This window comes from Hyaena hyaena, unplaced genomic scaffold (genome assembly GCF_003009895.1).
Source record: "Hyaena hyaena isolate Hyena2069 unplaced genomic scaffold, ASM300989v1 scaffold_13, whole genome shotgun sequence".
Lineage (NCBI taxonomy): Eukaryota > Metazoa > Chordata > Mammalia > Carnivora > Hyaenidae > Hyaena > Hyaena hyaena.
In genome coordinates, this window is record NW_024080645.1 from 4,777,040 (window position 1) to 4,802,960 (window position 25,921).

The 25,921-nt window shown below is 46.0% G+C and overlaps 1 protein-coding gene and 1 long non-coding RNA gene across 2 annotated transcripts in view; one reads left to right on the forward strand and one right to left on the reverse strand.

Moving 5' to 3' along the window:
* Window positions 1–25,921, forward strand: part of ADAMTSL3 (ADAMTS like 3) — a 293,055-nt gene that overhangs the window by 170,834 nt on the left and 96,300 nt on the right. Inside the window, exons 14-15 of the mRNA XM_039216731.1 lie at window positions 1,367–1,451; window positions 14,131–14,396. Coding sequence (XP_039072662.1) covers window positions 1,367–1,451; window positions 14,131–14,396 — 351 coding nt within the window. The remainder of the gene's footprint in view (window positions 1–1,366; window positions 1,452–14,130; window positions 14,397–25,921) is intronic.
* LOC120219940 lies at window positions 1,453–2,418 on the reverse strand. The gene is made up of 3 exons (XR_005525419.1): window positions 2,324–2,418; window positions 2,007–2,175; window positions 1,453–1,641 (listed from the first exon to the last, which is right to left on the reverse strand). It is a non-coding gene; the product is annotated as an uncharacterized LOC120219940 (long non-coding RNA).

Sequence of the window (25,921 nt, forward strand, 5' to 3'; positions counted from 1 at the left end):
CATCTTATGAAAATGGTCTTATCGACAGATGGCAGTTAGACCTGTCCACCTAGACGTGTCCACCTAGACCTGTCCACCAGGTAAAGCAGCTGGACCAACTTGATAAATTGACCTGGGGGTGGGGGGGCTGGTAACTGAGCACTTATTGACTCAGTGCCTGTAGAGCGGCTCCTGTCTGTCTGGGCTTACACTAACATTTCTTGGTGCACGTGGCATAATTTGATGGACTCCCTGCTTTGAAGAAAAAGAAGGAAGGTGAGGAGAAAGAGAAAAGGGGGGAAAGAAAAGGAGACGGAGAAAGAGAAAGAGGAGCAGGAAACTTCCCCCTGGGAAATTCTTTCGAATTTCTTTTGTTCTTCCTGTTCATTCCCCAGGAATTCTCAGCAGAAATGGGTGGCGTCCACGGGCAGGGAGCCTTGGCCTCACGTCTCCCGTATACATTCCTTTCCATACATGGTTATTTCCATGTGCTTTAGTGAGGTATTACCAACCCGCATGCCAAGTATTTCCTTTCTGGAAATGGAAAAAGGATTATTCCCACTCCTTAGTGCCAAGAAGTCTTCCTTAGTCTTTTAGAAAGGACAGTAAAATTCTCCATTATTTCTGGGTTCGTTATCCATACATAGAGCCTTTCAATGAACCATTTCACAAATACGTATTTACTATGTCCGCCCTTCAGAAAAACCCCTAGTTGCCACGCAAGGTACAAATACTGGTTATGTCATGTCGTTGGTAAAGTCTTTCCTCCTGCCTTGTGCACTCGATAGTACTTTCATAACCACTGGCTCAGTGTCTGTGATTTCCCTGAAGTAGCCCCAAAGTATTTCCCTTCTTATTTCATAATAGTGTGTTCCTTTCTTCATATCTAACGAGGCTTAAAATCACAGAAAGGGGCGTGATGGTCGTACTCGGTAATCAGCTCCCTCGGCAACTGCACCAGTAAACGTTTAAGTAAGCCTCCTCCCAGTTTTCTAAACATCTATGTTACTTGATTTTCTCCATCGATTTCTCTATTCTTGGACAAGAAGGATTTGTGGCAAAAGAAAGCAAGCTGATGCGGTTGAAGTAAGAGCTTTCCTATGTAAACAACAGAGATTGGTATTGGGTTATAAAAGGCATTTTTATGTTCACTTGGAGAACATCTTCAGCTATGCGATGGAGATTCATCTGGTTGCCTTGGGATAATGTGTTAGGGGAAAAAATGCACGACAGAAATGTTTGGTTCACTCCAGGAGCCACTTCGGGTCCTGTGATAGAAGACTCCTCTTGGCCTTTGCAAAGCGTGACTGCTTTATTGATGAAATCTTTAGCAAATAAAGATCATGTGTCCAACTGCTTTAAGCTTGTTGTGTTCCCTTTTTCTTAGAAAAAAGTCCAGTGGAAGCTAACTTACCGTGGCTGAAACAAGCCCAAGAACTAGAAGAGCCCAGAATAGCAACAGAAGAACCAACGTGAGTCCGGGGCCTTTTATGGGCGTAATCAGGGCCCAGCCAGTTAACATGATCTATGTAATTCTTGTACTCGCTGGAGTACAATGATACATTTCAAATCCAAATGACCTGAATTTTCAGACTCTAGAGAGCTCGAGCTGGCTGGAAGTCGTCTTTATTTCACAATTCAGCAGTTCTACTTTGGCATTATCTGTGAGAAGCACATAAAAGCACAGTGTGTGTTAACTCAAAGCAGACCCAGTGGTCTGTTACAATTAAGAGATTGGGGATAATTCCTAGATCTAGATTAACACGTATGATTTGACCAAGGACCATGACAATATTATACAAATAAATCAGTCATTCCACGGTGAAGTCATGGCCAATCTGTATAAAACCAATTTATTTGAAATGTATCAGGGTGGCCCACATGATTATCAGGGGACGTCCTGGAGCCGCTGTGGTAAGGAGCAATGGAAAGAATAAGGCACTCTGCATCTTGGAGCCTAGAACAACTGCTTTGAACTGTGGGACCATAGACAAGACTTTAGTTTTTCTGTGTCTCATTCTCCTTACCTATAATGCAAGCAGGCTGGACTCCCATCTCTCCATGGTCCATTCCAACTCAGAAATCTAATGACTTCTCTCCACATGTCATTTGGCAAGTCCGGAGTGTTATGGTATCAGCGGAAATGAAGAATTAAAAGTAAATCAGAGAAACTTTCTGGAGGCAGAGGGTATGGACCTAAAGAGCAAGGAATCAAAGGTGCTCTGAGATTTTTCGCCCAGGAGTCTAGAAGAACCACAGCACTGACGATAGACGCAAGTAGTTGCACAGGACAGCTGAGTCCCTGCCACATACGTGAAGTCTGTGGTGCTGACCAGCTGCTTACCTAGGGAGTAATCCCAAGTGTTCTAGGAAAAGGGATTTCAAAGGTAATTCCAACTCAGAGCAGGTATTTCTTCTTCAGTGCCTTCGGCGACAGAGCTCCCTGCATTGAAAGACAGCGCATTCTTCTGTTGAACCACAAGAGTTATAGGCAAGATTTTTTTTTCCTATTGAGCTAAATATACCTCCTTCAAATTTCTGATTTCTGAAACAGAAAAAAAAAAACACCCCATATTTACGCCCCATCCCACGTGACAGGTTTTCACAAACTTGAAGGAAGCTGGGTCACGAGGGTGCGGTCTTTCCCAGGCTCATCCCTCAGCCTTTTCCAGTGGTTTTCATGTGTTGTTTTTAGATCCCTTACCAACCTCATTGCTGTTTTCAGAACTTTTCCACATGGACTAGTGTCAGGCCTGGAAGTGAACCCAGAGGAAACCACAGACGCTGTGCGGTGAAAGACCCCAGAGTCACTGACTGGAGAGAGAGGGGTTCTGGGCTCGTGACTGAAGCCTGTTGATCTAGAGGAAGGGGGGGGTCGCAAGAAGTGGGTGACACAGGAAAAGGAGTAGTGAGAAGAGGGAGGAGGGGACCCTGGGAAGGACCATGGTTGTAAAGGCCAAGGCGGTGAAGGGTTTAAAGGGGTGCAGATCTCATAGAAAGCCAAGGAAAAACCATGAAGGCTGAGGAAATGTGATTTAGATGGACAAGAGTCTTTTCCAGTTAATATTAGAGTGGACCATTCAAAGAGTAGAGAAGTAATCATTGCAGAGATTTAAGAAACGAATTCCCAGCCAGAAGGGAGTGGGTATTTGACTATTAAAGACCGAGTGAAGACTGGTAGTCAAGTTGATGGGAAGAAGTGGTTGTATGTATGTTTGATTATTGTTTTTATTTGAAGTTAGGATGATCTTAAATATATTAACAAGATAGTAAGGATTGTAGACAGGTTGGTTGACACGTCTATACCTCCCAGCTATACAAGGAGGATCTTGGGCTCACTGCCACTGGAACCTTCTCCCCACTTCCATCTCCTGTGATTCTGTTAAGGGAAGGAGAGAGAGAGATTCGAGACACCCAAAAGGGGGTGTGTCGTTGTGAGGCAAGGAAGACCAGAGTTCTCCGTCTGGGGTGACACGTCTTAACAGGATCTCCTGTCCCCAGAACACAACTAGATCATAATGGCTGTTCCTTCTGCATGTCCTCTCTTGGCTAATGTGATTGCTGTCTGGTTCCCCAGACCACAAGCTTGGAGCCGTTCTTGCCTCTCATTCTTCCCTTCTATGTCATGCCAATCGTACCCACCCAAATCTGTCCCCTTCCAGCCCCTTCTCTCCATTCTACTACCATCCTTTCCAGATCCTGAACTTACTTACCAGGATGCTTCCAGAAGCCTTCTGATTCGCTTCCCACACAGTCCCTTCGAACCTACCCATTCCACAGCTCCTGGACTAGGCCAGCTAAGGCACAAATCTGATTTTTTTCCTTCCAACGTTGAGAATACCCCCAGGGTTCCCAAAGCTTTACACTCGTTGGCAAGGCTAGCGGGACTTAGCGGGAGCCGTCACCCTTCCTGGCTCCCGGCCTCATCCCTGACCACTTCCTTACTTTGCCTTGAGTGGGATGTTCCAGCCACACGGAACTGATGGCTGTGCCTGGCCTACATCAACTTGCCACTCACATCCACATTGCCCTTGTACTAATTCTCTTCTCTGAGTGTAGATTTCATCAGAATCACCAGTGGTGCTACGTGAATGCAGATTTCTGGGCCCCACAGGACAGACGCTGGGGGGTGGGGCTTAGTCACTAGACCGTTTTCAGCTCTGACAGATAACTCTGTGTGTGTGTGTGTGTGTGTGTGTGTGTGTGTGTCTGTGGTAAAATATGCACAACAAAATAGATGGGGGAGGTGTAGAGGTACAAACTTCTAGTTATAAAATAAGTCATGGGGATGAGCAGAGTACATAGTCCGTCATATTTAATCACTTTGCATGGTGACTGACAGTGAGGACGCCCACCGTGGGAATCGTGTCATAACATATAAAAATATCAGCTCACTCTGATGCTCACGTGAAACTGCTAGAATATTGTATGTCAATTGCACTTCAACTTAAAAAATTACCTCTTTAACCATTGTTAAGGGCACGGTTTAGTGGCAGTAAAGTAACGCTGATGCCATTGTGTGACCACCCACCTCCAGAACCGCTTCATCTCCACCCACATACACTCCGTACCGTTAAGCACTAACCCCCCATATCGCCCTTCCGGTCCCCCGGCCCCCAGCGCCTCCATTCGACGTTCTGTCTATGGCTCTGTCACCGGCGTTTTTAGTCAGCACGCCAGGTGACTGGGGAGGGTGCGGCCAAGGTTGGGAAACACTGGATCAGAGTCCCAGGGGCCTCTTTCAAGGTCTGAAAATCCTATTCATTTTTTTTTAAATTTTTATTTATTTTAATGTTTATTAGTTTCAGAGAGAGAGGGAGAGAGAGAGACAGCATGAGCAGGGGAGGGGCAGAGAGAGGGAGACACAGAATCTGAAGCAGCTCCAGGCTCTGAGCTGTCAGCACAGAGCCCGACGCGGGGCTTGAACCCACGAACTGTGAGATCATGACCTGACCGGAAATCGAGTGGGACACTCAGCCACCCAAGCGCCCCCCATTTATGTCGCTGGAGGGGCAGTGCCACGTAAGCTGTGGGCGATCTGGACCTCATCTTCATTCCAGGCCTGCTCAGCCGGCGGCCCACCTGCCCTGCTGGCGGCCCCCTCCCCACTGACTCCCCCAGCCCCTTTCCTCCAGAAAGACCCCACTCTGCTCTCTGTGGGAGACCGAGCCCGCAGCACCCGCTCCGGCCTCCTCCCCCTTCCTCTCCTTCATAACTCAGGCCGCGCCGGCTGTGCGGTGTGAGGCTCACCGTTCCCTCCGGCTGCCACTGCTGCCCCCGTTCACCCCCGTTCACCCGCGTTTGCAGTCGGACGGCAGCCACCTCAGCTCCCGGCGCCCTTTCCTAACCGCTGGCCTCTGTGTGTGGGGCGCTCGCCTGGCGGCGACAGGGCAGGGGGCGCTGCTGCAGCTCAGAACCTTCGAGAAAGCCTGCCAAGCCCGCCTGGAGAGGAGCAGAATCTCTGCCTCCGTGGTTCGCCCGGGCCTGCGCTCTGAGTTTTCGCAGGGCGTGGATAAAACGACGGCTTGCACAGCGAAGCCGGGGCCCCGCAGCCCCGACCTTCCAGCTCTGCGGGGCGTGCTGACCGTCGTCCCTGGAGAGCTCGCTTTCTTCGGGGTTCACGATGCTTCCGCGGCTCGGCTGCCCCTTCTCCCCGTTTTCTTAGATGAAAACCAAGGCAGTAGGGCCGGTGCGGGGCGCTTCGGGTGTCGTCTTCACGCTCTTCTCCGTCTCGGCCTGCGGAAGCGGGTCCTCCGTCAGGCCGCGGGCCTCACAACAGTCCTAACGGCTAACCTGAGGGCGTCGCTCGTGCCAGGGTCCACGTGCTGGCTTAGCTCAGTTCCGACGGGGCCCCCGTGACGAGCTGCGGTCATGACCCGCGCTTTCGGGCGAGGTCGCCAAGGGTCAGGGAGGGGCTCCGCTTGGGGCGCGAGGAAGCGCCTCGGTGTTGCTTTACGAGACCGACGAGAGGCCGGTTCGACTGAGTGTGTCTGTTACGGGCCGGGGACTCAGGGGCAGCTTCCGGGAGCGGCGGCGACGCAGCGGGCGTCGCGAGAGCCGCCTGACAAGCATGTGGGGTGCTGCGCGGCCAGCGGGGCGCGCCCGGGTGTGGGTGGGGCCGCGCCCGGACGTGGGGGCAAGTGCCCGGATGTGCGGGGCGCGCCCGGGTGTGGGGGGGGCCGCGCCCGGACGTGGGGGCAAGTGCCCGGATGTGCGGGCCGTGCCTGGGTGTGGGGGGGGGCCGTGCCCGGACGTGGGGGCAAGTGCCCGGATGTGCGGGCCGCGCCCGGATGTGGGGGTTCCGCGCCCGGATGTGGGGGCCGCGCCCGGATGTGGGGGCCGCGCCCGGATGTGGGGGGCCCGTGTCCGGATGTGGGGGGCCCGCGCCCGGATGTGGGGGCCGTGCCCGGATGTGGGGGCCGTGCCCGGATGTGGGGGTGCCGCGCCCGGATGTGGGGCCCGTGCCCGGATGTGGGGGTGCCGCGCCCGGATGTGAGGGCCGTGCCCGGATGTGGGGGCCGTGTCCGGAGGTGGAGGTGACGCGCCCGGATGTGGAGGGGACGCGCCCGGATGTGGGGGGGCCGCGCCCGGGTGTGGGGGGGCCGCGCCCGGGTGTGGCGCCAGGCCTGCACGCTGACGTTCAGGGTGCGGAGAGGGGCCGGTGGGGGCAGAGGTGGTGATGGCAGCAGGGAAGGAGCTGGGCGGTGAGCGGGTCTTGGACGCCTTCTCGGCCACTGAGGGCTTGGACTTCATTTGGAGGCGGTGGGAGGGTTTCCCAAGGATGCCACCATGATTACATTTTATTTTATTTATTCATTTTTAAATTTTATTTAAATCCCAGTTAGTTAACATGTAGTGTAATCATGGTTTCAGGAACAGAACTTGGCGATTCATCGCTTACACTGACACCCAGGGCTCAGCCCAGCAAGCGCCCTCCGCCGTGCCCATCCCCCGTGGGCCCTCCCCCGCTCAGACACCCCTCCGGCAGCCCTCGGTGGGTTCTGTTTAACAGTCTCCGGTTTGCCTCCCTCTCGGATTTTATCTTAGTTTTCCTTCCTTCTCCTGTGTTCATCTGCGGTGTTTCTTAAATTCCACATGGGAGTGAAGTCTTATGGTGCCTTTCTTTGTCTTATTTCACTCAGCAGAATACACTCTGCTTCCACCCATGTTGCAAATGGCAGGGTTTCATTCTTTTTTCTTTATGTTTATTTATTTTGAGAGAGAGACAGAGCGTAAGTGGAAGAAGGTTAGAGAGAGACAGAATCTGAAGCAGCTCCAGGTTCTGAGCTGTCAGCACAGAGCCCGATGTGGGGCTCGAACCCACGAACCGTGAGATCATGACCTGCGCTGAAGTCAGACGTGCAACTTAGTGAGCCACGCAGGCGCCCCTTTCTTTTAAGAGAGAGAACACAGGAGCGTTCACACACGTGCGTGAGGGGGGAGGGGCAGAGGGAGAGAGACACAGAGAGAGAGAGAGAGAGAGAGAGAGAGAGAATCCCAGACAGGCTCCACGCTCAGCAGGGAGCTGAGCATGGGGCTTGACCCCAGGTCGTGAGATCATGACCTGAGCTGAAATCAAGAATCAGATGCTAAACTGACTGGGCCCCCCACTTATGATTTTTAACAGCATTTCTTTCCTCTAGCTTACTTTATTATGAGATGACAGTATATAATACATAGAACATATAAAATATGTATAATTGACTGTTTACTTTATGGGTAAGGGTCCAATAGGCTATTGGTTAAGTGTTTGGGGAATCAAAAGTCATATGTGGATTTTTTACTGTAATTGGGGGGATGAGGAGAGTGTCAGTGCCCCTAACCCATGAGTTATTCAAGGGTCAACTGTATTTTTTATGTTTTCATGATTTACATTTAACTTTGATCCATGGGGAATTTACTTTGACATGGGGTACGTGGTCTTGGTCTAACTTAATTCTCTCTCGAATAATTAACGAACTGCCCCAGCACTATCTAGTGAATAATTTGTACTGCCCATGTTGATTTCATAGTATCTTCATTGTGTAAATGGACTACTCCATTGTCAGCACCAGAGTATCCTGCAGGGATTCCTGCAACTTTTTAGTGCCTTTTTCTATCAGGCTTTGCAAGTGCTATGTCTTTGTTATTCCTTTTAAACTGCTCATGACTGCCCTCAACTAGCCTCCCATAAAACCTTAGAGTTGTCTGTTTCCAGCCTCCTCCCCCCACCAAATTGGATCGGAACTGTGTTCATTTGCCAAATCAATTAAAGGGGGATGAACATCTTTAGTTTTGAGTCTTCCCATTGAGAGGCATGTGGTCTTCTCTCCAATGAATCTGATCTCTGGGGTTAGAGCCCATTCAGTGTTTTGTGATTTTAATCATATCAGCCCTGCACTTTCTTATAGAGTGTTTATTCACAAGCTCCTATGTTAAGCCTCAGTTTTTTTCATCTGCAAAATCCGGAAAATAACAGTACTTGTTCATAAGGTTGTTGTGAAAATTACATTAAATAGTAAATGTAATATTCGTTGCACAGCAGCAAGCATTGGCTGAATTTTGAGAAACATGATAATTTTAGGATAGATAGGTAGGGACTTTTTAAATTATTATTAATTTATAAAGAGAGAGAGAGACCACAAGTGGGGGAGGGGGCAGAGGGAGAGAGAGAACTTTCAGCAGGCTTCATGCTCAGTGTGGAGCCCAACTTAGGACTTGATCCCTTGACCTTAGGATTTTAACCTGAGCTGAAATCAGGAGTCAGACGCTTAATTGAGTGAGTCCCCCAGATGCCCCATACATAGGGACTATTTCCTTGAACTCTTAGTTTTTTCTAAAAGTTTTCGATAAACTATACTGTTTTCCATAGTTATCAAGTCATCATCAAAGAATAACTTCATCTCTTCTTTTCTAAAATTTATACCTTTTACCTTTTCTTATCTCACTTTGTTATTCCTTATACTTTTGACATTTCCAAAGACATTTCATTTGTAGCTTGTATAGATTTTGAAATCAGAATCTTGGTATTTTAATAGGAGAGTTTAATTCACTTAAACTTATAATGATTGCCAATAGTTCTGGCCTCCATTTTAAGTATCTCCTTGTTTCTGATGATTTTCTAGATGATGTATGCCTTCTTGATTCATTCTCTCCAGTAACTGGAGATCAATCCTTTGTAATTTCACCTTTTTCTATTTTTTTTTTATCACCAACATCCCATTTTTGTTGACTTCTCCATGTCAAAATGAGTAAATTGACATAGCTTGCTTTCTTACCGACCTATTTCAAAGCCCCAGGTTTCTAAAACGTTTTTTAGCCAAGTGTTTCCCTTTTCTATGGCTGCAGTAGTGATTTACCAGTTCTATAGGTCAGGAGCCCAGTAGGCTGAAACAATTCCTCTACGCTGGTGCCCACTAAGCCAAAATCAAGGTGTCTCTCAGCCTGAATGCCTGTCTGGGGCCCTGAGGGAGAATCTCCTTTCAGTCTTATTCAGGTGGTTGGCAGAATTCAGTTCCATGTAGTTGTAGAATTGAAACCTCCATTTCCTTGCGGGCTATTGGCCGGGAGTTGTTCTCAACGTCCAGGGGCCTCCTGCATTCCTTGGCTCCTGGCCCCTTCCGTCTCTGAGCCAGCAACAGCAGCTGGAGAACCTCTCATGCTCTGAATCTCTTGCGCTCTTTTCCTGCATCTCTCTGACTCCGGCCAAAGAAATTTCTATGTTTTTAAGAATGTGTGATTGGATTATCTTGCTAGGATAGTCTGCCTATCTTGAGGTCCATAACCTTAACCACATCTGCAAAATTCCGTTTGCCATGCAATATAACATATTCATAAATTCTAGGGACTAGGGGGTGAGCATCTTTGGGGTGGCCATTATTCTGCCTAAAACTCTAGGTTTTTATGTTCATCACTTTTTATCACTTTTTCCTGGGAGATAGTGTGCCTCTCCAAGCTGTATTTTAGGCACTTTTTTTTTTTTTAACATATTTTATTTCTGAATACTTTGTCATGTGCTGGAACCTCGACTTGAAGAATCCAGGAATCTCCAATATTGGATTATTTCAGTTCTCTCTCATTTTGTCTCTAAAAACTGCCAGGGCGCCTGGGTGGCTCAGTTGGTTGAGTGTCTGGCTTCAGCTCAGGTCATGATCTCACAGTTCGTGGGTTCGAACCCTACACCGGGCTCTGTGCTGACAGCTCAGAGCCTGGAGCCTGCTTCCGATTCTGTGTCTCCCTCTCTTTCTCTGCCCCCCTCTCACTCCCACTCTGTCTCAAAAGATAAATTAAAAAATAAACAACAAAAAAAGCTCTCTCTCCCTCTTGCTCAACTCTGCATGCGCTTCTGGGTCTCCGTGTCCTTCATATGATGGTCAGCCCTGTTTCCTCTGTGTTTCCCTGATTCTTAGTCCCAGCTTAGATTTGTGACCGTGTCCATAGGTTTCAGTTAATTTCTGCAGCTCTCTAGTTTTCCGTTTTATTCTGTCATTTTATCATCTCATGAATAAACTCTCACATTAGTGAGGTGCTACTCTTTTGAAGTTCTTCTGTTGTGCTCTTTCTCTCCGGTTGTGTTTTGCCCAGACGTGGCGCTTCAGATGTTTTCATGCAGCTCTGTTTCTTTTTTCCATCCTTAATTTTTTTTTTCTGCGAGGGAAAAACAAAGCCAAACAAGATTCAGAACTGCATGAATGCTATAATATATTTTGTTTAAACAGAGGCAGCTGGGTGGCTCAGTCAGTTGAGTGACCGACTTGATTTCAGCTCAGGTCATGATCCCAGGGTTGTGTGATTGAGCCCCATGTTGGACTCCACCCTGGGAGTGGAGCCTGCTTAAGATTCCTTCTCTCTGTCTCTGTCTCTCTCACTCATTCTGCGGCTGCCCCCCTGCCACCCCCCCCCCCCAGCTCATGTGCTCACTCATTCTCTCTCAAATACAAAAAAATCCTTTGACAGTAATGAGGCACCTGGGTGGCTCAGTCAGTTGAGCATCTGACTCTTGAGTTCAGCTCAGGTCATGATGTCAATGTCATGAGATTGAGCCCCATGTCTGGCTCTGCGCCGACCATGTGGAGCCTGCTTGAGATTTTCTCTCTCCCCTCTCTGCCCCTCCCCTGCTTGTGCATGCACTCTCATGCTCTCTCTCTTTCAAGATAAACATTTTAAAATAAATAATAATAATAAGTGAAAAATTAGAAAAATCCACAGCTAACATCATGCTAGTTCGTACATGAAGTTGGAATTGCCATAGCTTTATTTCCCCCCTTTAAACCACTCATGGCTAATTTGGACAGCTCTCACATCCGGTTTTTAAGAGGACCCCTAAAAGAGTCTCTGAAAGCCAACTTGGAAGGTCCAGGACACCTTACAAAAGCACTGGATGTGACCATCACTTGCCCTGTTGGGAACTGAAGTGAGCCTTCCCTCCAGCCCCATCTTCTTACAGGGCTCTGAGTCACAGGAGACACAGGGGTGTGGTGTGAATGAAAAGAATCTACATCTCAAGTTTTGGTTTTTATTACTAAGGAGAGAGGAAGGGGAAAACAAGGTGGTCATAAAAGTGCAGTGTGCACATGGTTAGAAAATTCAAACCTTTTTAAGCTATAAACAAAAGGGGAAGCCCCCTCATCATACACTGTAGACCCTGACACATGTGATCGCTCCCAGAAAAGAGACATTATATGTAAATCACATGTAGACATCTGTGCTGTAAATGTGTATACCAGTATATAACATATATACTACGCATACATACGTATGCCTTTCTGTGTATGTTTAGACAAAAGATGCCAGTATAGAAGCCACCCCATACTTCATTTAACTGTCTCTAAGAAGAGACTATTCCTTCTGAATTAATCGGCCTCATATTATTACATTGGATGGATGCCTCATCTTAAAATTAATCAGGCATTTTCTTTCCATTTCTACCGGGAAAAACAACAGGGAGAGAGAAGAGCATTGTGCAGATATGCCAATATTCCTCCCTGCTGGGAAGTTGGGTGAGCCCTCTCCTGGCCAAGGTTAGGGGAGGGAGTTCTACACCAATACTCTTCAATGCAGTAAACAGAACTTGGAGGGTTTACTGGTAGTTCTTTACGGGGCTCATGTATCCCAGTGGAGTTTTCTTCTGCTGATTGGATTGTGGACAAGTGTGATAAAGTCTTGTCCAGGGAGAGAAGGCTGGAGGGCTCTGAGAGACCCTTACTACCCATTCTGAGATTTTGAACATGAGCCCTTGGAACTATATCTTAACCATTTTCTGGAGTGACTTAGTACATTATCCTGTGAACAGGCATCTGTATTCACTTACACTTAGGAAATGATGCACACTACATCCCCCGTAGGCATTTATAGCATGCGTTCATAGATCATAGTCTTTGGAAAACTTTTGCAGTAAATAAACCTGTTGAGCATTATTGTGCCCTTAGTTTCCCAAACTTATTCTGTCACTGAGCTCTTCCTTGCCTGTCACTTGTGAATATCTCACGATGCAAGTGTTGCTTCAGGATAACTTAAATACATGTGTCCCTACTGAATCGATGCTGTTAAATTCAGTGCAGGAATCAGTAAACATCTTCTGCAAAGGCCCAGATAGTAAATATTTTAGGCTTTGTGGGCCAGACAGTCTCTGTGGAAAATCCTCATCTCTGCCATGTAACATAAAAGTAGTCATGAACAATAGGAGAGCAAGTGACCATATGTGTACCAATAAATCTACAATTATGGGTACTTTAATTGAATTTTACGTCATTCATAACATATTATCCTTCTTCCCTATCCCCCAACCATTTAAAACTATAAAAGTCATTCTGTAGTCTGTAGAGAAACAGGTGGGTGGGACTTGACCTACAGGCCGTAGATTGACAAGCTCCGATTTAGTGGGCAATAATTCAGGATCAGAAATACTTTATTCAGCCATATTGTGAAATATCAGGGATATTTTCAAGAAGATGAAGTTTAGTGTATTTATGTAAGTAGGAAATAATATGAAAGCTTCATCTACTCTGCAGAAGACATTTATCTTAAATACTAAGAGTTTAATAAAGCTCTATCTGTTAAAGGATAAGCCTGATAAAGATTTGTTGAATAAATATTGATGAAAATTTCTCCATATTATAGAAGAACTCAGATTAGAAAGGACAATTACATTATGGTTTACTTATTACCAAATTTTTAAGAAACCTAATTTTAATACTGCTGTACAAAGGGAGATAGCACAGCATTTGAGGTTTTTCTAATATTTAAAAAAAATTTTAATGTTTATTTTTGAGAGAGAGAGAGACAGAGACAGAGCACAAGCAGAGGAGGGAAAGAGAGAGAGGGAGACACAGAATCCGAAGCAGGCTCTAGGCTCTGAGCTGTCAGCACAGAGCCCGACACAGGGCTTGAACCCACAAGCCATGAGATCATGATGTGAGCTGAGGTTGGATGCTTAACTGACTGAGCCACCCAGGAGCCCCTGAATTTTCAAATGGATGCAAACATCGGGGGCACCTGCATGGCTCAATCAGTTAAGCATATGACTTTTGATTTTGGCTCAGGTTATGATCTCATGATTCGTGAGTTCGAGCCCTGCATTGGGCTCTGCACTGTCAGACTTGGGACTGTCTCTGTCTCCCTCTCTCTCATTCTGTCTCTCTCTGACCCAACCCCTGCTTGCTCTCTCCCTCTTTGTCTCTTTCTCTCTCTAACCCACCCCTGCTTGCTCTCTCTCTCTCAAAATAAATAAACTTAAGGGGCGCCTGGGTGGCTCAGTTGGTTGGGCGTCCGACTCCGGCTCAGGTCATCATCTTACAGTTCGTGAGTTTGAGCCCCACGTTGGGCTCTGTACTGACAGCTCAGAGCCTGGAGCCTGCTTGGGATTCTGCGTCTTCTCTCTGCCCCTCCTCTGCTTGTGCTCTCTCTCTCTCTCTCAAAAATAATAAACATTTAAAATGTAAAAAAAATAAAATAAAAGTAAATAAATTTAAAAAATAAAATGGATGCAAACATTCACTCCAGTGAAAAATTCTGTTGCCAATAAGACTTGAAAATTCGTTAACGACATAGTTGAACATCAGGAAAAATACGGCCTTTCAGGTGTCCCGGATTCCCCCTGGACAGTCATGTCTTCCCTGCGGACAGTGCGGTGGCCGCTGGGCGTGTGTAACGGTGACTCCGGGTTTTCCGCAGGTTCGTCCCGGAGCCCTGGGCGGCCTGCAGCGCCACGTGCGGGCCGGGCGTCCAGGTCCGAGAAGTGAAGTGCCGCGTGCTGCTCACGTTCACGCAGACGGAGACCGAGCTGCCCGAGGAAGAGTGCGAGGGCCCCCGGCTGCCCACCAGGCGGCCGTGCCTCCGCAGGCCCTGCGACCGGAGCGCCGCTGCCCAGGAGGACGGCCGCGTGACGTACCACTGGGAGTACGCTGGCTTCACCCCCTGCACCGCCACCTGTCTGGGAGGTACTGGAACCCCGCCGGGCGCCGGCCCTGTCTTGCCTTGCTAATAGTTCCAGAAATCACTGGATGGGCTAAGCCAAGTACGCAACTTAGAAAAATCTAAAGGAGGTAAAGGCGTAACTGAAAACTATGCCTTCTCTTTCTTTCTCTTCCAGTGTGATTATTCCGGGAAGATAAAGGATAGTGGTGTTATATCCTGACCGGAAAAAAAAAATGTTATGCTCCTTTGGCCTCAGCAAATGCATAAATGAGATGGGGAAAGAGGCCACTGATTCATATGGAATAAATAGGAAAATGCAGAACTGATAAGTCGAGGCAACCTTGCCCGTAAGTCAGTGTCACAAACTGAGGTGGCCTGGGATTGCCATATCTGACGTGGAGTCAGCCTCGGGACAGTTAGGTTCCTACCTGCACACTGGGCTCGAGACCAGTGTGGAGCACGCTGACGACTGCAGTTTCCGTGTGTGCATTTACGGGTGTGTAACGTGTGTAGCCAGCGGACCTGTTAGGATGAGGAAGTGCTAATACAGACAGTCAGGTGGCCTCAGTAGGGTGGAAGCTGGCACCAGGATTCTTATGCCCTCCAGGATCCAAAAGAGAGTTGATGAGCAGAGATCAGGAGTCCAGATAGTCATTCTCCAGGGCTCTCTTTTTTGGAAGAAAAAGAAATAATTGGAAAGCTAGATCTTCTGCTGACGTGAAGGAGACACATCCAGTTGGGACTCCAGGACCCCTGACTAACCCTGGATTCCAGCAGTTGTGGCAAAACCTGGTGGCTAGACGTGCTCTGACTTCAAGGGCGCCTGGGTAGCTCAGTCAATTAAACATCCAGCTCTTGATTTCAGCTCAGGTGATGATTTCACGGTTTGTGAATTTGAGCCCCTTGTCAGGTTCTGCACTGACAGTGCAGAGCTTGCGTTGGATTCTCTCTCTCTCTGCCCCTCCCGTGCTTGAGTTCTCTCTTTCCCTCTCTCTTTCCCTCTTCAAAATAAATAAATAAACTTTTTTAAAAAAAATGTGCTCTGACTTCAGCCCCAGCCAATGGTGGGGAGAATACAAGGAGCTGCTGCCTTGGAAGGCGGTTGGTTCAAGTGCGTCCTCCAGCCCTCCTGGTGGCCCTGAGCCTACTGCTTGGAACTCCCTATCACGTATTAGAGCTCATGGTCCTGTCACTGTACCTGAGCCCCTCATTCTGTGTCCCCCAGGCTCTTAGGTAAATTCCCAGTCCTCCCAGCCAGTCGCCATGACTTGGTGGTAGTTGTCTTTGCCCTGTCCTAATTCAACCTCTAAACCCACCCATCCTGACACACACACCTGTTCTCTGACATTGCCAGCCTGCAGTAGACCCAGAGGAAGTGGCCTGTGTTTTACCCCCAGGCTTCAGCTAAGCTACTACCTTTCATATAGAGTTGTGCACATAGGATTTAAGAAAAGAATACTTAGCTGCCACCAGATTCTCTCTGCTTTCTTACTTGCTTCTCCCTGGTTTTTAGAAGCCCACCCAACTAACTAGGAATTTAGATTTTCTTACTCACCTGGACCTTAACTGATGGCTGTGTCTCTTGACTCCAGGGCACATAGTCTCAGCCCCAAGTACACTGCCTCACCTGTGCTGCTGCCCAGAACTTAACTCCTGCTCCGAGTTCAGGACCCTGGACACCGCCCTTATTATAGTTGGAAACCTTCCGGTTGACATGCCTTTGGAGAGAATAGGAACTAGTGCTTTCTTGAGAAGTCTTGAGAATTCCTTTAGAAGTAGTTGGCGAGATGCAAAAATGGTCCCCCATTCAACCGCTGTTATAGATATCTGGAACTTTCTATGACATATTGCAAAATATCAACTATCTCTACCACTTCTGAACCACCACATGCCAGCAGTATCACCAGGGGCCTGGAGCTGTGTCTTTTATTACAAGAGCAGAAGGAAATCCTACTATTGTCTGTACACCCTCAAATCTGTTAATCTCAAACTTTTGAACGTTGCCTTTGGTAGAATTACTGTTTCGTCTAGTACTCTGCTATCCTTGATTTTAGTTCTTTTCCTGACAGAGAAGGCCCCTCAACTTGGGAAAGCATGGCATATTGCATCCTTGGAACTAACAGAGCAGTCAGATTTTCCCAAGGAAAGGTGACCAAGCTAAGTCTGATTCAGATGGCAGAGTCTATTAGACCTCATCTTTGATTGATTGATTGATTGATTGATTGATTTTTGGGCAGGGGGCAGAGAGAGAGAGAGGGAAAGAGAGAATCCCAAGCCGACTCCATGTTATCAGCACAGAACCCGATGCAAGCCTCTATCTCATGAACTGTGAGATCATGACCTGAGCCGAAATCAAGAGTCAAACACTTAATTGACTGAGCCATCCAGGCACCCCTAGACCTCACCTTTGAAGCTTGATGCCAAGATATCAGAATCTGCTATTGTGTTGTATATTAAGGTCGCTCCAGGGTGCACCTCCAGGATGGCTGAACCTATGGGTATGACTTTCTCTTTTTATTTGGTAATAGTTTTATTGAGATGTAATTCACATTCCATACAATTTATGCATTGAAGTATTCAATTTGGCGGGTTTTAGTATATTCACAAGGTTGTGCAAGTATCCTCATAACCAATGTTACAACACTTTACCCCCCACAGAACCCTGTACCCTTAAGCAGTCACTCCCCATTTTCCTCAAACCCCCATTTTCCTTGCCAGTGGCAGCCCCTGGAAACCAGTGATCTACTTTCTGCCCATTCTGGACATTTCATATAAAATGAACAAAATATGGGATCCTTTGTGACCATCTTTCACTTAATATGTTTCCAGTTGAGGTCCATCCATATTGTACCATGAACCTGCACTTCATTCCTTTTGATGACTAATACTCTTCCATTGTAGGGATAAAACACACTTTGCTTATGCATTCACCAGTTAGACATTTGGATTATTTGAATGTCTTGGGTGTTAGGGATAATACTATCATGATCATTCAGGTACGTATTTTTATATGGGCATATTTTTTCATTTCTCTTGGGTGTATACCTCGGTGTAGTAGAATGACGTTTGAATCCCGTTAAAATATACAAGTTTGGGGCACCTGGGTGGCTCGTCAGTTGGGCATCCTACTCTTGGTTCTGGCTCAGATCATGATCTCACAGTCGGGGGGTTGAGCCCCATGTCAGGCTCTGCACTAAGCATGGAGCCTGCTTGGGATTTTCTCTCCCCCCACTTCTCTCTCTATTCTTCCCCTGTTTGTGTGGATGTATGCATGCTCTCTTTCTCTCAAAATAAATAAATAAACTTAAAAAATACAACTTTTGTGAAACTTGGCTAATTGAGTTTATCCTTATTGGCACCGTGGACCTTTGGGCCGGCTGTGAGAAGACAGACTGCCTTGAACATGTAGAAGCGTAGGCCAGTGTTCAGATAGTTGATATGAAGGTGCCCATTTGTTTTCTGGGATCCTCTTGTGAATTTGGAACACACTTTACAGATTTTAACAGAGGTCAACTTGGAAATCTTTCAGTACTCGGTTAAACAGCAATTTTGTCTTGTGAGAGTGCATTGTATTGTATAATCCTAGAATAATGCCATTTAAGTGAACCTTGGATACCCACTATCCCAAGTTTTACATTTAGGGAAACTGAGGCCCAGAGGCCATCATGCAGTCCAAACCAGAAAACAATTCTCATCCTTTAGAGAGAGTTGGTCGTATAATGAGTGCAGACAATAAGCCCTTTAACTTGGCAAAATATCATGGTTTTAACTTTTGGGGTTCAAACTTAAAGTTTGCTTTTAAACAAGTGACTAAATTCTGTAAAACTGAAAGGTTAATGCTAGAAACCAGGATCCTTGATAAAGACGGGAAGCTCCTGCGTGCTCTGTGCCAGACTCCATGGCTTGGGGTTCTGGGTTCAATAGCGGGATATAAAACGGATAGGACACAGTCCTTCCTTGACTTGATGGTGCACAGTGTTTGGTGATGTAGCCTTATTGTCTTGACAGCCCTAGTGACAATCAGTGATACTTTCCTCTCTGTGATCCATTTTAATGTGGTTTTGGAGGTTCAGCCTCTACAAGTGCACATCTGTGTGGTCAAGAAGGTCGGTTTTAACCCCCAGATGAGGAGGGCGGGTCAGCCGTAACTAAATACCACAGGAAGATAGAATTTCCACAGGCACGCAGCTATTTCTCCAACTTCCTATTTCTAGTAGAAAAATAATCGATGCAAATTATAGATTCCTGAAAAGATTGTATCCTGATCCTATGTGTACTTATATTTTCCAACTTATCTTCACATCACATGAGAAATAAAACTAAATCTGCTTGTGGTCATTGCCGGTACTTGGGAACATTTTCTAAGTCAGTTTTCATTTTAGAGTGGCAGTAGGGAATCTTTTTTAATTCCTGGAAACATGAGGAAGTCAGACATTGAATTTCCAGCTTCCACAGCGTATGTGTGTATACGTGCAGCACAGTACGTGTGCATGTGCGTGCATATATACATACACATTCTGGAAGATAGGCCTGCCTTTCTTATACCCCCTGGTAAGGGTTTGTAATTTCATACATTGTAAACATTCCTCACCAGAATTTTTCTTTGTACTTTATGTTATTTGTTGCACTTATGCTCTTTCATTTTTACCTTTGTATTTTCTTTTTTCTTAATTTTTTTTAGTGTTTACTTTGATTTTGAGAGAGAGAGAGACAAGAGCATAAGCGGGGGCGGGAGGGGGGGTTGGGCAGGGGCAGAGGGAGAGGGAGACACAGAATCTGAAGCAGCTCCAGGCTCCGAGCTGTCAGCACAGAGCCCGATGTGGTGCTTGAACCCACGAACTGCGAGTTCATGACCTGAGCCAAAGTCAGACATTTAACCGACTAAGCCACTCAGGTGACCCTACCTTTGTATTTTCTAATAGCATGAGCTAGTAGTGGATGCACTGACTTTGAAGCCTGACCCCACTTTGAACCCTCGCTCTGCCACTCTCTTTGGAGCTGTTACAGAGGTTTGTAGAGGCTCATTTTTGTAAAATGAGAAGAGCCATACCTATTTCATGAGAATTAATGATAGGATTAAGTGTCATCATGTAACAAGATGATGTTGGAGAAGTGCTTAGTCACAGTGCCTGGCACATGGTACAAAATAAGTGTTAGTGGGATGATTAGTTTATAATATATTAACAATAGGGTGTTCTTTTTAGAATGGTGCCATTTTTTTCTCTTTACAAAATCTGATTAAATTGCTCAGCCCGCTTTATTTTTATTATTTTTTTTTAGTTTACTTTGATAGGGATAATGCAAGCAGGGGAGGGGCAGAGAGAGAGATAGAGAGAATCCCAAGCAGGCATCACACTGTCAGCACAGAGCCCGATGTGGGACTTGAAGTCATGAACTGTGAGATCATGACCTGAGCCGAAACCAAGAGTCAAACGCTTAACTGACGGAGCCTCCAAGGTGCTCCAAATTGCTGAGCCCCTTAATGCATCTACTAGTTTTCAAGTTCATTCTGATGAATTCTCTAAGTAAACTAGCCATCCATAATTAATGATTTTATTTTTCCCTTTCAAATAGTTATTTCTCTTATTTGAGGTTGTTTTTTTTTTAAATCTTATTTCATTGTCTAGAAGACAATCTAGGCCACCTTGCCTTTGTCCTGACAGTAGCAGGCACCCTCCCTCATTGTTTCATTTTAAAAACATTCTACAAATATTTATTGCATATTTCTTTGCGGTAGGTACCAGGCTGGGTGATAGTGACTAAGTAGTGCCTACTTTTGGAACTCAGGTCTAGTGGGGGAACCGCACTGATCATATAATCACACACATATGTGTAAATCACTGCTGGTTATAGCCAAAGAAATACATGGTGCTAGGGAAACGAATAATAGGAGGAACCTGACCTAATTAGGGAAGTAAGGGAAAGCCTCCCTAAAAACAATTACACGTGAACTTTAGTATGAAAGATGAGGAGTTAATTAAGCACAAGAGGGTTTGGGGGGGGCTGACCCGGAGAGAATTTCGAGCAGAAAAAAAGGGCAGGTACAAGGTCCCTGGGTGTCAGTAGGGTGCTCGGTCCATCCCCGGAGTGAAGAAGGCAGGAGCGGCTGGCGTGCAGAGGAAGATAGCAAGGTGATGCCAGAGAGGAAGGCGGGGGCCAGACAGCGAATGCCTCGCAGGACAAGCTGATTTGGCTCTTTATCCCTAGATCAATGGGAGGCCATTCAGAGACTTAAAGTGGGAGGTACGGCATCAAATTTTTACATGTGTCAAAAAGGTTAGTCGAGCTGTGTTGAAAAAAGTTTGGAAGGGGTAAGAAGAGATGTAAGGGAGGCCATCTACAAGGCTGTGGCCTCATCCAGGCAAGGACTTGGTCTTGGGGTCAGTACTGACAGCAGAGGTGAAGGACAGCGGGTGACCCTGAGAAACGTGTAGAAGGGGAAAGGCAGTGGAGGCACGAGCACAAGGGAGGTGTCAAGGCTGCGTCCCATCTCTTCTGAGATGACGCATGCTTGGTGGAGGTCCAGTTGGGCGCAAGGAAATCACAAGTTCAGTTTGCGGACGTAATGACTTAACATGCCTTTGGACTTCTGAGTGGAGGTGCTATGTAGGCCGTTGAGTGTGTGAATCTGAAGTAAAGTGCCAAGATCCAGACTGGAGGTATACACTGGTGAGTCACCTGCGCATGGAGAGAACTGAAGCCAAGGCATGGGTGACAATCTCCAGGAAGACAATGGGTGGCCACTGGTGACTCAGAGAGTCAATTCAGTGGAGTGTTGGTCACGGTCAGATTTGCAAGAATGGAGGAGAGAGTGACAGGTGACAAAACGGAGATGAGTAGAATAGATTTTTTTGTGGCAAAATTTATAATAAACAATGCAGAGAGAGGGAAAAGGCCAGAAGGCATCAAGGATTGACGGAGAGCTGAGTGCGTGGTATGTTATTTAACGACTGAGTGGCTTAGGTACATTCACAAGGCAGCGACAAAACTCTTGAATGAAAGCAAAAGAAGTGATCAGATTTCCTGGAAAGGTGGAAGGGAGTGAAATCCAACACACAGTTGTAGACATCGGTCTTCAGTAGTGAAAGGGGAAGTTCCTAATTGAAATAGACAAGGCAAAGGCCAGGATGCTCGTGAGAGACAGTGGCTCTGTATGCCTGAGGGCAGGAAGTTCATGGTGTTTTGTGTGTACGTGTGTGTGAATGACTTGGTGAGTGAGGTCACAGTGTAATATTCTTTCATTATCCTGCTGATGACAGTGCGCTAGTATTTGATTTAGGGTTTTGCATAGATATATGCAAACCATAGATGGCATATATAGGAATCCTATTGATGCCTGGAAGTATCTACCATGTAGCATGGTGGAGACCATGCATGCCTTCCCATAAAAGGGAACGTGGGACTGAAAAGTGAATTGGCCCACTGCAGGCTCACATTGGCGTCCTCCCCATGGAGATGTGTTCCTGACACGGAACGTTAGCAGTCTCTGTTTTCTTCTCCTCAGGTCCCTTCAAGTCATGACACGCCTCTAGCTGTACTTTCTCCTTGATATAACCGGTCACTTCCTCTCAGGCTCCAGTGATGTTTATGATGCCCTTCCAGCGGCCAAATGGTTTCAACAGCCCTTAATCTTTACCAGCTGTCTCCTCAAGTGGTTGCCAAAAAGAACCCACCTATTTGCAGTGCATAAAACGTGCATTTTAACACCATGAATGATACTCTTGGGCAGTTCTCCTGGCCCAGAACCTATTATGCTTCCTCTTCTTTTCTTTACCTGGGAGATTAGGGTGGCATCCACTCATTCACAGTGGCCAGTCAGCTGAGAGAGTGAAAAATGGAGGAACGATTCTTTTCAATATGGCGCTGGACTTGTGCGTAGAACATGACGTTGTACAAGGCAACACCATATAAAGGAGGCGTGTTCTTTTCTTTCGTAGATTCCGTCTTCAGGGTTATAGTACTTCTGTAACGTGAGTTGGAGTCTTTCGTGCCTTTCAGCAATCTTCAGTGGTTTATGTCATGGATAGTATCCATTTAACAAGCTTGAAACCCCTGGTTCCTGCCAGTATCTGCATCTCGTTCTTATTTTTCCCTCATGGGGGTGAGATTGAGCCGAGAGTATGACCAGATCTTTAACATTATTTCCAGCCACCCCCACCCCTGCTTATTGTCATATTCAAGATTTTAATTGTTAAGTAAATTCCTCAGTTTAGGTTTTCTCAGGGATAAAAGTCATCCATTTCATGACAATACTGAAATTATTACTAAGAGTGGTTCATCTGGGGGTACCTGGGTGGCTCAGTTGGTTAAGCACCTGACTCTTGAGTTTTGCTCAGGTCGTGATCTCATGGTTCGTGGGATCGAGCCCTGTTTTAGGCTTGGCATTCTCTCCCTCCCTCCCTCCCTCCCCCCTCCCTCCTTCCCACCTCCCTCCCTCCCTCCCATACTCTCAAAATAAATAAATAAACATTTAAAAAAAGAAAGCTTTTCATCTGGTCTCAGCTTGCTTTAAGCCTCTCTCCTCTCTTTTTTCTGGTCAAAGATTGTGTGTAATCCATTCCATCTTCTGACCTAGTAGTTTTATGTGGAATGACATTTGGAAAATTCTAATAGTTGGATTTGAGGGGTTAATTAGCTAATATTCATTTACAGCTGGACTCTGTTGTGGTCAGAGAATGTCACCTGCTTCTGGCTTTTGGAACTTACTGCCGTTTACTTTACAGACTAACGTGGGATCAGTTTTTGTTAATGTCCCATTGGTGCTTCAGGAGAGCATATTACATCCATTTCTAGGGCTCAGGGCTGGTGGTTATTAAATCAACATACTTTTCTTATTCATTTTTTCATATTTATTTTACAACTTGATGTATCAAATACAGGATAGTAAGTTAAAGGTTCTGACTAGATTTTTTTTTCATTGCTGTAGGTATTTCTGAGAGACAGAGAGAGACAGAGTTATATTATTTGGCATGTTGAATTAGTCAAGATTTGTGAGCAAGAAACCCGACTCACTCTGACCTTAAACCAACAGAAAGAAATGTGTGGTTCTGCTTCCCTTTTTAGAGTCCTTTCCCCCCTCTAATCATTAATTTATTTCTTGACGAAGGCTTTGCATATTATTTCTGCTCCAAAAAGACCCTCTCATGATGGCATTGTAGAAGCCAAATGTGAATTGAAGGATGTTGCCTCATGCTTCAGAAGGAATTTATTATTGAAAATTACACCATAATTTTAACATTTCATTTTATAGCTTCTAAATGCGTCACGACTGTTACTCCAATTCTGCTCAATAAAAGGTGGAGTAAACTCATATATATATGTTTTTACTTCTACTTTTGAGGGGAAAGGTTTTATCAAGCCTCTTTAAGGAAAAGCGTTAATGTCATCCTGTAGGTCAAGTATGTGGGTAGAAGATAGTCTTGTGGCCGTCTTTGGAAAACACATTTTACCGCAATGAGTGTCTTAAAGCATCTATTAATATTTTTTTTAATTCTTTTGACTGTGCCTGCTTTAAGACAGAGAAATTTTTCATGCACCTCACACATGGTCATAATGAGTTGACTTTGATACTTTAAGACCCACCCACTACGCCCCCAGAAAACATTCCACAATCGTCTCTGTGTACATTTTCTACAGAATTTCGATTGCAGATTAAAATATATGTGAACCATACCTGGACTCTTCTGATTACAGAGCAATGCAACCTGCTAGGAAGTGAGCATCTGTGGCCCCGTGAAGTCACTCCTTAAGGAAGCTTGATGTTTGCATATGGGAACCAGTTAGTTACTCACTTGTAGCTGTGTCCCCTTCTTATCCCAAGTTAGCCAGTATTTATTAAAAAGTAGTTCATGGAGATATTTGGAGGTTTAAGACTGCATCTTGCTGTGGCCGGGACCATAAGATTACAACCATAGAAAGGAGAAAATGTAGCAGAAATGTGTGTGCCTCACCAATGTATATTTTATATATACTTCTGGCCTATTCTGCATTCTGTAAAATATTGTAAAACGGATGAATTGAGACATGGCATTTGGAAAGAGAACCACAGTCTTCGAACATAATGGAACTCACATTCTTGCATGAAACTGAATACATTTGCATATTTCAAATAGTATAGTCAGTTGCTGGGGCAATTTTTATTTGATTTTTTTTCATCAAAAGTTTGATTTATATTTCGTTCAGTTCTGATTTTCCAAGGATTCTTTTTGTGTCAACAGACAAAGAATAGTGGTTGGGACGTGGGCTTTGGGGTCAGACAGAGCTGGCTGGCCTCAAAGGAAAAACACGCCTCTGGAAGTTCCTATTTGCACAGTCTCTGCTTTGCGAAGCCAGTGACCGTGTTGCATTTTGGAATCTCCGGAGTGCAAAAAAAGAGCACACACATAGGAGATAGGAAATCTATTTTTTTTTCATATTTATTTACTTTTGAGAGACAGAGCATGAGCAGGTAATGGCAGAGAGAGATGGAGACACAGAATCCAAAGCAGGCTCCAGGCTCCAAGCTGTCAGCACAGAGCCTCACGCGGGGCTCAAACCCACAAACCGTGAGATCATGACCTGAGTTGAAGTCAGACAGTCAACCAACTAAGCTACCCAGACGCCCCTCTAATTTTTAGTTTTGAGTCTACCTTTTTCCTTGTTGTTGTGTTAATTTCTGTTTCCACCTCAGTTTCCTTATTATGAAATTAATGAAATGGAGATGATGATACCATTCTTTGGACCTCCCAACATTCCCCTGGACCCAAATGGTGCATTTGAAAGCAGTTTGTACACCCCGAGCACTTTCCCAGTGGGAGGTATTGCTGCTGTCTCCGCCAGCCATGGAGATATTACTACTCACAAGAGTAGTGAACAGGAGCTCGGACCAGAATGAAAATTGGAATAAGGGCTGTACATCCAAGTTAGCACATATGCAGTGACATAGAGAAACTGTTACACGTTAGCTGCTGATGTGAGAATCCCTCTCGGGGAACTATCATACAGTTTGGAGGAACGCTTTGATGGTTCAGTTGAGGGGACTTGGATTTGGATTGCAGGCAAGTCTGCCAGTAGATGGGGAATCGGGACGCTCCTTCATGTTTCGAGGTGAGTATATTTGGGTGGAGAGGGTAGTGATGCCATGTTTAAAAGGTGACTGAGAGGGGCGCCTGGGTGGCTTAGTCAGTTAAGCGTCTGACTTTCACTTAGGTCATGATCTCGCGGTTCGTGGGTTCGAGCCCCGCGTCGGGCTCTGTGCTGACTGCCAGCTCAGAGCCTGGAGCCTGTTTCAGAGTCTGTGACTCCCTCTCTCTCTGACCCTCCCCTGCTCACGCTGTCTCTCTCTCTCTCTAGAAATAAATAAAAATATTAAAAAAAAATAAAAATAAAAGGTGACTGAGAGAATATTAGAGACTGGAAGACCTTGAAAAATGCAAAGTTGTTTGCTCCCACATGCACCCTGAAATGCAGCCTGTAGCCAAGCAATATACTCAAAAGGCAGTGGCTTAAAAAGTCCCAGGACCCTATATCCCCCCACAGTAAGTTATTCTAAATCATTTGCATTGTTTTT